We start from the raw sequence: 12,720 nt of genomic DNA on the forward strand, positions 1-12,720 counted from the left end.
TAAAAGTGCCCATCAACTAGAAATTTCCGGCTCGGCCACTGTAGCAAACATCCGTTCTATGGATTTCTTCAACAAAAGCCTCAGACTCCCCATCATCTTTGCATGCTCTTCTCTGAGGCATTGCCTTCTCATTTAATAAAAGACCAGCCGCCTCATTCCTGGAAAATTTTCATTTTCCAGCACTACCATTTTTTCCCTTAAAAATTATAAGGAGATTACTTTGTGCATGTTTTTAAAAGTAAAGGCCACATTTTTCGTGACAAATAATGAATGACTTAAAGTGAATATGTGTTAATTTACAAAAATAAAAATAGTTATCTGCAACTCTCGGTTTTTTTTTTCTTTTTAAGTGAAGAAACTTCACTTTTAATTTTTACTTCACAGTTTTTATGAAAAGCATTGAGAGTGGTCATAACAGGTTAAGGAGTGGAATCCCCTCAACATGTGGCCCAAGGGGCAGGTGTTGATAGGTGATGGGCTGATTTCCGCTTCCTCATCTCTTATACCATAAGATGGATGTTGCCCTCTCAGCCTCTTTCATGAACTTCCAAGAATGGAGAAAGTAAGGAAACGAAATGGATTAAGATATTGAATATATACCTCTAATAAGAATGATTTTAGAAAATGAATCTCTTACTTTGAATGATCTCAAAGGTTGCCTAGGGTGAAGCTCTAAGATGATGAAGTTATGCAAATCTTTTTGTGCTCTCTTGAAGAGTTGGAACTTTGTGAAACTTGCTCTCAAGGTTGGAGAAGAAGAAGAAGAAGAGAGGAAGAAAGAAATAGAAATAGAGAGTTAGGGGAAAACTCTACATCTTAAGTTAGAAAGCACTAGAGGTTTTTCAAGGGTTAGCTCATGTCCAAGAAGGAGGATAGCGGAGTATTTATAGAGGGTTTTGGAGTCAAAATTTAAAATTTGATTTTTTTTTTTTAAATTAACAAGATTTTCATGTGAATTTCAAATATTTTTGATCTTTTTTTTTTTAATAGGCTTTGACTAAGTGGGATTAGCCACTAGCCCTGCAAACACCCCTTTGGGGTGTGGGCAAGGCTAATGCCCACCTAACCATGCCAAAACCGACCCTTGGAGGGTGGTTTTTTATCAAAATGGGGGGGGGGGGGGGGGGGGCGTCTCGGTGTGCCAGGCGCAATGGCACTTGGCGCGCTCGTGCACGATGGCACATGATTGTGCGCATCGGTGCGGCCCTGCCACGCCAAGTACTAAGTACTAATAAATGGGGGGCAAAACGCCCCCCTTATTGTCTCTTATGGACCAATAAGGGGCAGATTTTGCTTCCCTAGCCTCTTGGGGGTTGTAAAAATCACATTTTTAAAAGAGGGGTAAAAATGGTTTTGCTGCAAACAGAGCCGACTCCGTTTTGAATGATTCCAGGCTCGATTTAGATCTAGATTGAGTTTTAAGTTTGAAATGTTTGATTTGGATCTAAACTTTAGTTTTAGATCTAACTCAGATCCGAAAGTTTGATTTTGGATTTCAATATGGCGTCTGAAGTTGTGTTTTGAATTTGAATTTTTTGTTTGAGTTCAGACAAAGGTCTAGAAATTCATTTTGGATTGAATAGTTACGAATTTTATTTTGGGTCCAGGATTTGGCTTGTGGTCTAAAAATTTAAATCCAAATAACTGAGAATTTTGTTTGGGTGAAAATTAAATACAATCTTTTTTGAAAAAATTTGGTGTGATAACAAATACCAAATGCAATGCACTTACTCTTGGTTCCTAACATACACAAATAAATCAGAATACCTATGCATCCAAACACAATGAATGAATTCAACATGGAAGAAGTTGAAAATGTTATTTTTTTTTCATTTAAGTAACCTTAAACTGTGAGGGGGGAAGAGATCTGCTGCAAACAATGGCTATAATCCCCCCATTTGGACAATAATTTCAATATATAAAGAAAGAGCCTGATTATAGATCGGAACAATCTACCAAATTGAGATTTATAGCCCAATCCCCCTTGTCTACTAGTTATTTTGTTTCTCAACTTACTATCAGGTAAGTCATACTTTTGCTCTTACATCTGCATCTCTCATCTATGCTCATGTATTGACAGAGGAGAATGATAGACACTTTGTCTTAGTCATTTGGATTGTGTGCATGTGTGTGTGGGTGTGCAATTTTTCAAAACAACCATGGTTAATGTTTTGTATTCATGTTGAACACCAAGCTTCATTTACGACCTTCAACATTTTGAACGTACATGATATGTCATAGCATCTTTGGTTATATTGGAACCTGGTCTCATATTCAGACACTTTGCATTAATTCCTATATATGATATGGTTATAAACCAGTCCTATATAAACTTACCAAGAAAGAGATCAAATTCCAATGGCCACAAGCATGGGTAGCTATTTCTAAGTTTTGACTATTTACCGGCTGCACTTAAAAACCACAACCTCCAAATACCCTCATTCTTGATATTTTCTTAAGGAACAACAATAAGGTGGAGGACAGGACACTAGAATTTTTGTTGGGGAACCATCATCTCCCATGAAAATGACCAGTTAAATTTATTTTCTATTAAAATGAAACATCAAAGACCACATCAATCAAACTGAGCATATTCTGAATTCCTTTTCCTTTCTATTGGTCAATTTTAGATGCCATATGCTCCATCACGAGGAGTTTTATAAGTCCTTAAAAAAGGCTCCGTAATAAAATCCTGAGCAAAAAATTGTAAATTTTGGAATACGATATGAAACACATTACTGTTGAGCCACAGTGACCTACCCTGGTAATCCTGAGAAAGTCGATCAACACCACTACCCTGCTGAAGTAACATAATCTTGCAGATGGACTAGAACAAGAATATTGTAGCATTTTATCCAGAAATACAATTGAATAATTATACAACTGTTGCACACGATGGACAAAATTTAGCACAGCCAATGCAGGGGTCACATCACCGATCTGATTAACCAGATTTTCTGTTGCACTTTCACCAGAATGCATATGGTGTGTGAAAGCCTGCACAAAACCACAAACAAGTAATTAATCCACCAAGAAGAATCTTTATGTTCTATGAGAACTGTGGCACGCAAGCAATCCATCGAGTAATTACAAACACCTCTTGATGGAAACAAGACAGGTACATTTAAACAAACAACTTGAGTCATTAACGTGTACCATAGCATGCACAAGCCTCTGTCAATGCATAAACTAACAAGCAATAATAATCCAAAGCAGCAACATAGCAACTCCGTGATGCTATAACATTAAAAGATATGAATCTCAGCTTTCCAACATATTTCAAGCTAATGAAATGAAGACATGTGCATACTCAATTAATTGGGTGCAATGTTGCAAACCAAATATTGCATTTCTTCTTCAATTTATAAAGCAAATTCAGAAAAAACATCATGTTACTAGCATCAATAAAGTCTAGAGCTCGCCTTTCAAATGCTGTGGAACCTGGAAACCATCACAACTGATGCCAAAGGTTGCCAAAAATTGAATGTCCTGTGAATGCTAGCTTCCAGGTCCCAGTTGAAGGAGTTTTTCTGCTTGCTCTGGAAAAAGAGTAATGAAAAGATATGCACCTGCAGAGCGAGTGAAGATGAACTAGCATAGAACTGATTCCTCACAATATCCATAGGAAATCAAATGTTTAACTTCAACCTGTCTAACTTGTTTTATTATTTCACATAGTACCAAGAAAGCAGGAGGATACTCTAAAGTGAGACAATGTCAATGAGGTAATCACTGAATTGATCAATCACATAGACATATATTAGCAATAAAAACAGATGCAACCAAACAACATCATGCTTAACATTTGAAAGGCTCCCAAACAGTGACAAACAACCAGTGGAGAGCACAAAAGCAGTAAAATGCATATGATAACTTGTACTGAGAATCGGAGAATCAATTTTGACTAATCAACAAAAATCACAAAATTTCACTATAAATATATAAGCTATGAAAAAAACTCATAAAACAAAGAAATAATGCTATCAAATATAAACTAAAAGCCTATTACATAGAACAAAATAAACGTGAAAACATAAGATAAAAAGCTATCTGAACACATCAATTGTGATTTTCTTTTGATCAATGAAATGTGTGGAAAAATATATTATAGATGAAACACACAAAAACTATCTGAGCATAAGCATCAAGAAAGGGCAAAGTGAGCCTCACAATTGATAAGTGTTGTAAGGCAACCTATTACATAAATACGAAGAAAAACAACTGGATAGTTCTTTCCATTTCCTACTAATACTAAAGCTTGTTATTGGTACTGAGATAAAGAGCTGACTTACAGATGAGTGCAGTGCCTAAAACTGCTGAGATCTTTCCTTGAACTGTCACAAGACCTGCTTTGCCAGCATTCTGCAGCTCTGTGGATCCAACAGAGTCAAAATTTCCTGCATCCATATGAAAATACACCATATTCTCATGAGAATGTAAATGTGATGCTCTATGGAGATTTCAATTTGTCGGATGATGACTGAAAACCTGGCTTTACTGACTGAAGGCCAGATGTAAGGCAAGCTACATTTTGAAAGCCCTCTGCCTCAAGCTGATTAGCAGCTGCAGTTGACCTGACACAACAAAAGTCAGTTACAACTTATAAGCAACTGCGAACAGATTGACCACGGGGTCAATTCCTAAGTGACTTGTTTGAAGTGTGTGAATGTCAGCATATGCTATCCTTGATGGGGTTTAATTTACCTAGAGGACAGTAGTCCCAGTCTCATGGGGGGAAAGGACAGAGACAGAGGCTCGAAAAATGGCAGAGAAAGCATGGAATAGGTCAGAGTTTCTAAAATCATGGAAATGAGTTTAACAAATAACTGTCTCTACATAACTAAAAAAATATTACAACTTAACTTTCTGCATGCTTGAGTTTTGCAAAAAAACATGCAAACGTGTATAACAAATAACTGTATCTGTGATTCTGCACACTTAGCCACATATTAGGATTTAATTTTCCTAAATATTACGATCTAATTTTCCTAGATGCATCAAAGGTTATGATATTTGAATGGTGGTATTACTTAAGCAACAGAAAATTACAATAGAATACATGAGAAACATTTATTGCACAAGTTCATAGCACAAGGCTGTACGAATTTATATGGTTATTCCATATTCTGTATTGTACAATTTAAGGGTAAAAATTTGAGAGAATGATCACAAAGTCTATCTAAAGGCATGTAACATGCATTTCATAGGATAATGGGAATGATTATAACATGTATGCTCCAAATATTGCAATTGATGAAAACTTTAGTAACCAGCCTGTCTAGTATAATACTTTAAGATCTGAAACAGCCTCAAAGCAATATTCAGCTGTACCTCAATTGTTGGTCTGGACTTGGCTTTCAAGTAAGAATGAACCATTATAAACATGGACCTCATATTTTAAATTAAATTCAAAACTTCTGTCATTATCTCTAAGGAGTTAGAAGGAACCTAACAGTTGATGAACAACCTGCTATGATGAACAATTAGGAATATAGAAGTTGATAGGGCATTTGCTGACCTCAATCCTTCCTGACAAACTAGCAATATTTTGCTGTCGAGTGTGAAACTTTTCTTAACAGATCCAATGAAGTCAGGGTTCGGCTTAGTGAAGGGCAAACCAAAAAATAAGCCTGAGAAATTGTTGTGAACAGTTCTCTTGACAATTGTGCCTGTAGAATTTAGAGAGAAGAAATGCTCTTGAGAGAGATAATTCGGATATGAATGAAACAAATATAGATAAAAAGATAAAGACATTACAACATACAAAATTCAAGATAAGCCTGAATAATTTGAGGACGGAAAAATCAGAAAAGGTGACATGCTTATTTTTTAAAACAAGATTTTGGAGACAAAAGCTGTTTCAACAATAAGGAAAATAGCAACTTCATTACTCTGCAAAACATGTGAAAAAGGTGCAGCATAAATATTGCCAACCCACTTTCAGTATAACATTGCATTTTTCTTTTAGTCTTAGTAAGATACTCGTCTGAGAACCAAAGCATAGTCATTCTCAAGATTATTGGGAGTAGTCAGTGCAAGCTAATCTGAGGTAGATGTATGATGGTAATTGACAGGCACCAAATAGTTGGATGCCAAAAAATATACTATTTATGTTTTCTTCTCAGAACAAACTGATATTATCTTCCTACTGCATTCTTGTCAGAAAATCATGCACAAAGTATGCACAGGCATACAACAAGCATTGCTAAGAAATCTTAACCAAGCTCAATGTTAATGGACCCAACCGACATACTCCGAGTCAAGGTAGATGCAATGATCAATATAAGTAGGAATGAATAAATAAAATGCACGCCATACCAAAATCGTTGTCTGTGTTCTCAATGAAGAGAGGCACATGATAACAAGATTTTATGTGGGCTCGCTCATATTGAGTTTTATCACGCACATCCACAATGACATAACCACCCAATTTAACAAGTTCTTCTGCTTCTTTGCTATCTACAAATTTGACCTCAGCTCTAGTTGTCATGCTTTGCCTAATAGATGATTTCCTGGTGGTTCTTCCAACATGGTTAAGCTTGAACGGTACCAGATAGGTCCTGCATTCCCACATAAGACATTACTGTCGACAAGGATGCTTTGTTCAGAAGGAAAACGACATAATATGATCATCTAAACAAAGACATCACAAAAGACTGCTAAGACATTACATCAAGTCAGTGTATTATGTATCTTATTTGTTTATAGTCCATAGCCACAAAAAACTTTCTCAGGTTTTAAACAGTGAGGTTTTTCTCGGGTGTAATATGACAAGCTTGAAAAAAAGGGAGAAAATACAATAAATTTTTAAAATTAAAAAAAATGAGGAAAAAATAAATAAGTGATAAACTAATAATACAAACATCAAAAAATAAGTAGATTTGCAAAAAATAAAAATTAGAAAATGGAAAAAAACTGTTTGGCATTAAAAAACGTGAAAAAATAAATAAAATGAAAAAAAAGGAAAAAATCGTGTTTTTTTCATTTTAACATTTTTTTACGAGTTATACGGCTAATTTTTTTTATTGCATTTTTTCGCTGTGTTTTGTTCTTGGAAAAAGACACATTTTTGGTGACCATGGTTTACACACAAACAGGTTATTTATTATATAGTATTACAACATCTATATATAACCAATGAAATATCTATATTCGAACTAATGCCACCATATGAAATATCTATATTCGAACTAATGCCACCATCCAATATCCAGTACCGGGATATGGAAGTCTTCTATTTATACTTCTCCTCTTATCCCTAAAGACATAAAACATACTGCTTCCTCACTTTTGTTGCACAGTGGTCCAGTAAAATTCAATCAATATGTTTTCCATAATATTCTTAAAATCTGAATTATATATGAAAGATACTTAAAAATAAACATGCTGCAGTTAGAAATAATATATCAGAATCCAATGACATATGAACAAGAAAAGCCGCCCCACTAAGAGTACAAGAAATTAATAGATGGGATACCTTATCTGATATAGAAAATATTTTTTGACACTTTTGTTAGAGACACAGCCCTTCAAACTGATAGTGGCTATTAGATCTTCAAATGCCATGCATCTACAAGGGTCTACTTGGAAATCGACCATACCATACTCCCCAAATTTGCTGGCAAATGATTTCAAATCGTTGAATTTCAGGACACCAAACACAAAGTGGATTCATGCTTCCTTGGCAGATGGGAAGATTGGACCACAACAGATTTGTGAATTTCTGATCGGTATCTACGTGTGATATGGCCAAGTACCTGTGTAAGTACGTAGGTACAGCGACATGGGTATGTGGGTACATCTGAGTACAGATGTATTTTAAAACTTAAAAATTTATCATTACAATTTTAATTTTGCTTTAATTTTGATTTTCCCTTCTTTTTATTTCCCTTCCACCCAGGTTCTATAGTTTTCTCCTTCTTTTCTTTAATTTTGAGAACTTTTGTGGATTATTATATGTATAATGTATATATTTATATACATGCTCTGCCGTAGCCCCATACCCATAATTTTCGAAACTGGTGTACCATACCCTCACTGCCGTGGCCGTACCACACCCATGTGACATAGATAATTAATTTTCCTCTCTCAGAGACTCCTTCTTAACATCGGCTTGAGAATACTCAAGTTTTCCATATAAAACTCCATTGATACGATATGGAAATAGGACCTTTGACCATTATGAACCTTACATCATTGAAATTGGAAATAAAACTTGTCTTTTCATCTGCTTATTTGCACTTTTTTTTCTTTTTTGTTCAGTAAAATATGGTGCAGGCAATCAGTTCCAAACGTCCTCACAGCCCCATTTTTCTCACAAGTTACAGATCAACTCAAAATGGAACAGCAAATAATAATGTTGATGCTGATGAGGTAATCGCAACAACATGCAAATTCTGACATCTAGCGTGCTCTTGAAACAAAGGTGTCATTCAATTTCATGCACAAAAATATGGCTGAAAAGCCAAGACTGAAGGGGTTCATCTTACAGAAAATCATTAGCTTGGACACCCAAAAGCTTGGTAGCCAATACGTGCAATGATTTAAGAAATCCAATAAATGAAGATCAAAACGAGGCAGGCTGCACTAAATACTAGCTCAAGACTTCAGAGAATATGATATTTCCGTAAATTGAAATGGCTCCATGCAAATGTATGAGAAGGCTGCAGAGTGCGTGTATAGGTTTTATAATTTTGACAAATCAACTTAAAAACTGGCTAGAAAATGAAGACCAGCAAAGAATTGAATGTGCAAAAAGCAGGTTAAATCATCAATTAGCTGAGATAGAAGAACATTAGAAAAGTAGCATGCCCAAGCAAGGAGGCTTCTCTCCAAGAACCTGACATATTCAACAACCCTTCCGATACCATGTCCGTCTCAAGAATTCCACGGCGATGAGGTGGAATCGAATTAGCATTCGTGTTCCAACTCTTCTGACTTCATGAAGGAGGCCAACCTCAGCCTTTTCTTCCGTCGTTCAAAAAATGGGTCTTCTAGAACTATCCTTTTCTCTTTTCTGGTTGGCTACAGCCTCAAGAACGATCTTAATTAGACAACCTAAACTGGACTAATAACAAGAAATCAAAAATAAAGTTTTCCTCATCCTTTCGGCTACACTGTCATGATGATATCCGCAAGGGAAATCATTTTTTCGATCCCAACGGACCCAATTTTCAAGAAAATACAAACTAAAATCAAGATGAAATAACTCATTTGGTGAAAATTAAGTGAATGTAGAAACCAATTGACTACGACTACGTTCTAATCAGAGAAGCAAAATACTGTTATTTTACAACACAAGCGAGTGAAATCGAAATACCAAAAAAAAAGGACTCGTTAACGAGTATCAACCAAGCAAACAAGACCCCATTGGGAATACCTCTTAACTACAGAAGAATGCATAAAGGAAATATCAAGAAAACCTTGTCTACTCAGTAGGATGGACAAATGCAAACTTGAGCACCAGAGATAGAGAGAGAGAGAGAGAGAGAGAGAGACCTGGACGAACCCAAGGCAGTGGTACAGAAGCTAACAGACGCCATCCGATTCTTTTTCTTCTTCCCTTCAACTTTTCGAACTCAAGCCCTGTTCAGACTTGCCATCGAGAGAAAGATGGAAAGAGACCGATCCCCTCGCTTTCGGGGCTGTTCCCGGTGCCGAATCGGATATCTCGGGGAACAAAATGAAGCCAATCATATGCCGCCAAGTGGCTTTCTAATCTAATAACTGAAAGATATCAGTGCACCAGTATTTGTCTCATGCTGCTGTGCGCAGCCGGAGGACAAGATGGTCCTCCTCTTTTACTATTTCAAGGAATTCACAAAACAACCCCAGGGTTTGAGAAACTATTTCAACTGCCCAAATTTTAAGGTTTCTTTTCAAACTTTCAAAATAATTACAAGAGTAAATTTGCATAAATATCTGATTTGGATCCCATATCTTATCTAACTTTTTCGAAAAAGTAGGATATGAAAAGAAAAATTAATATCCAAGTAAGAGATCAGATCAGATTTTGATTTTAAAAAATGACATCTGATCACATTCAGATTTGGAGCGAATGTAGTTTTAAATGCATATCTTAAATTCGGCCAGTTTCGGTTCAAATTTTTGGATTCATATATAAATGTAAAGATCATATTTTGATTGGATTCAAATTGTGAAATCAAATTTTAAATTTGGATTCGTATTCATGTATGTCTTTTCTTTCTTCACATTTAAATCTCAATATGTGAATATTCAAAAAAGTGGATATAATTAAACATATATTTTTGATTTGAATCTCATCCATTGATATCCCTAATAATGAAGGTCCAACTCAAATGATGTTTTTTTTTTTTTTTATCTTTGATGGACTAGAATAATTTTTCAAAAAATTTACTCCAAAAAAATGTTCCATTTCACAGTGGGATTGGAAAAATTTAGAAGGAAAAATGTTTTGGTACGTTTGATGACCTGAAATAATAATTTGGTAAACATGTCTTTACTTTTTGAGTTGGAAAATGTAACCATTGGGATTTAGAAGATGGTTAACTGATCCACATGTACAACCACATCGAACAGTGTTGTGATATGTTTTCACATCATAGCCATTGCAGAAAATGAAGAGGGAAAACGAGAGATAGAAGTGTTGTGGCTCACATAAAAAATGTGCTAATAGAATCAGAGATCTACACTACAAAAACAAGAACATAGCACAACCAAAAAGAAAGAAAAGTTATTCCACCTTAGACGCTTTTCTTTTCTGGTATCAAGCCACCGATAACCGATTATAGGTTTTATGGGATAGAATGTTCAGTTGATGTCAATAAGTTTCATAATATGGCACTGCTAACTCTCAATTTCAAATATTATATGAGGACTGGTTTGCTACATTGATAGCAAATGGTTAAATTTTTATGATGATAGTTTAAGGATTTTGAAATCATTTTCTGTATGATATTGATATCGAGTGGAGCTAGAAATTTTTCATGGGTGGGGAGGGGGAACCGAATTAAAATTTCTAAATTTTGACAGAGACTTAAATATCATTTTTTAAAATTTTAATATAAAAACAAGTAATTTTTTCTAAAATTTACATGTAAGTTTAAAAAAAAAGTTTGCATATAAATTTTAGAAAATTGTGCTTGTGGTAAATAAAAATTTTGAAAAATGATATTTCGGTCCGTGTCAAAATTTAGAAACTTTAATTTGACCCCCTCATAAAAAATTTATGGCTCCGGATCTAAGTGGAGGTGGAGGTCGAGGCAATGGCACCCGACCAACGCTCCACCTCCCCTAACCGTGCAGCCTCCTGCGAAGGGTGGGGGAGCTAGTGGGCTCGCCTGGCACCCCCACCCAATCATGGGTGGGAGGCGACGGAGAAGGCTGCCGGCCGTTTGGAAGGAAAAGGTGGCTGAGAAAAAAAGAGCCGTTTAATGGCTGAGATTTGATGTTCCTTGATGTCCATATAAATAAATAGAGATTCCAATCAGGAATGATCGATCTTTTGCATGGATCGCCTTTTCAAATTTTTTTTTTTCCAATTACGATTGGCCTAATGGGGTAGATAGAGGAGAGCCCCAACAGATCGACGCAAGCCGAAAAAAAATTAGGGCTGTCCATCTGAAGTGATCAAACAACCTACCTAGAGTTATCACTCAATTTTTGTATAGAAGACTTGAAATCAACCGATCAATGTCCATTACTAGATCTTTTTTCATATTTTGTGATACTAAATATTGTCACAAATACAAATGGTTTATGATTTTTAGCCTTGGAATGCATCATCAACATCACTTTTTAGTGTAGAAAACTAAGTTGTCACAAATACTAAGCTTGAAATGATATTTCGGCTATAGAAGCTGATTGACAGATTTCAGTTCTCTCTCTCTCTCTTTATATATATATATATATACATATATAAGGTAAATGTTGTCAAGTTACTAAAATTTTAAAACTGCCGCTCTTTGAAAGTTTCAAAGTGAATTTGGCAGGATAAGTTTGATACAGTTGAGGTGTTTTTAACTCAAAACAGAAAATAAAAAAAAAAGGAGTTGTGCTAGGTGCCACCTATTGCTTTTCTTACAAACCTTTGCTACCGTAACGTGCTACCAATGTCATTTAATTACTCTGTTATTTGGAATATATATATATATATGAATTTCCCCTTCCGGTTTGAACAGCCGTCTTGTTACAACACAATTTACACAACACACTGCCTGATGATTTTATACCCATGCTCCCCCCGCGGCCATGGAAGGAGCGGAAGACCCTTTGGGTGAGGGTGTAGTAGCTTTGGTCGGGGAGAATCTTCCGATATGGATACATAATCACTGTCTGTATGTAGACGGAGAAGGGGTTTTGGGGCCATTGGAACAAGAGGTGATGGCGATGGAGCCTGAGGAAGACTTGGCCTATTTGGTTGGAGGCGGAGCAGAGAACGGGGGACCTCCAAGCTCAAGCGCAGGAGCTGGACCTTCGTGGGCCCAAATAGTTGATGGCCTAGATGATGCAGGGTGTCCCTGAGGCGGAAATCCAGAATGATGATGAGGACCCTTGTGTGCATTTTTCTCAAAAGGCGATGAAGCGAATGAGTGTGATCAGGGGGCCCAGGTTCTCTGTCATAGGGAATGGACGCTTCCTAATAAGGGTGGACAGCAAAGAAGAGATCCGCTCGGTGCTGGCCAAAAGAGCATGTAAAGTGGGGGCTCGAACATTGATTGTTAGTCGATGGGTTCCAGG

General features: G+C 36.2%; 1 protein-coding gene across 2 annotated transcripts; it reads right to left on the reverse strand.

Moving 5' to 3' along the window:
• Window positions 1-2,801: 2,801 nt before the first annotated feature.
• LOC116245987 (rhodanese-like domain-containing protein 9, chloroplastic) lies at window positions 2,802-9,654 on the reverse strand. Of its 2 annotated transcripts, XR_004170633.2 has the most exons (7): window positions 9,499-9,654; window positions 6,319-6,560; window positions 5,519-5,669; window positions 4,489-4,574; window positions 4,293-4,397; window positions 3,423-3,569; window positions 2,802-2,997 (listed from the first exon to the last, which is right to left on the reverse strand). XR_004170633.2 is itself a non-coding variant. In XM_031617651.2 (6 exons), exons 1-6 carry the CDS (start codon window positions 9,540-9,542, stop codon window positions 2,969-2,971), a joined length of 657 nt encoding a protein of 218 aa, XP_031473511.1. In that variant the 5' UTR covers window positions 9,543-9,654; the 3' UTR covers window positions 2,802-2,968. The 2 variants fall into 2 exon arrangements, 1 of the variants encoding a protein (XP_031473511.1); XM_031617651.2 differs by lacking the exon at window positions 3,423-3,569.
• Window positions 9,655-12,720: the final 3,066 nt, after the last annotated feature.

This window comes from Nymphaea colorata, chromosome 1 (assembly GCF_008831285.2).
Source record: "Nymphaea colorata isolate Beijing-Zhang1983 chromosome 1, ASM883128v2, whole genome shotgun sequence".
NCBI lineage: Eukaryota > Viridiplantae > Streptophyta > Magnoliopsida > Nymphaeales > Nymphaeaceae > Nymphaea > Nymphaea colorata.

What these genes read in the sequence shown, in the direction of transcription:
- LOC116245987 (XM_031617651.2), bottom strand. Translation starts at nt 9,542, where the DNA reads ATGGCGTCTGTTAGCTTCTGTACCACTGCCTTGGGTTCGTCCAG. An exon ending in ACTGCCTTGGGTTCGTCCAG is followed by an intron (nt 6,561 to 9,498) that starts GTCTCTCTCTCT and finishes GTGGGAATGCAG; the next exon opens with GACCTATCTGGTACCGTTCA. An exon ending in TTTAGGCACTGCACTCATCT is followed by an intron (nt 2,998 to 4,292) that starts GTAAGTCAGCTC and finishes GGTTTTGTGCAG; the next exon opens with GCTTTCACACACCATATGCA.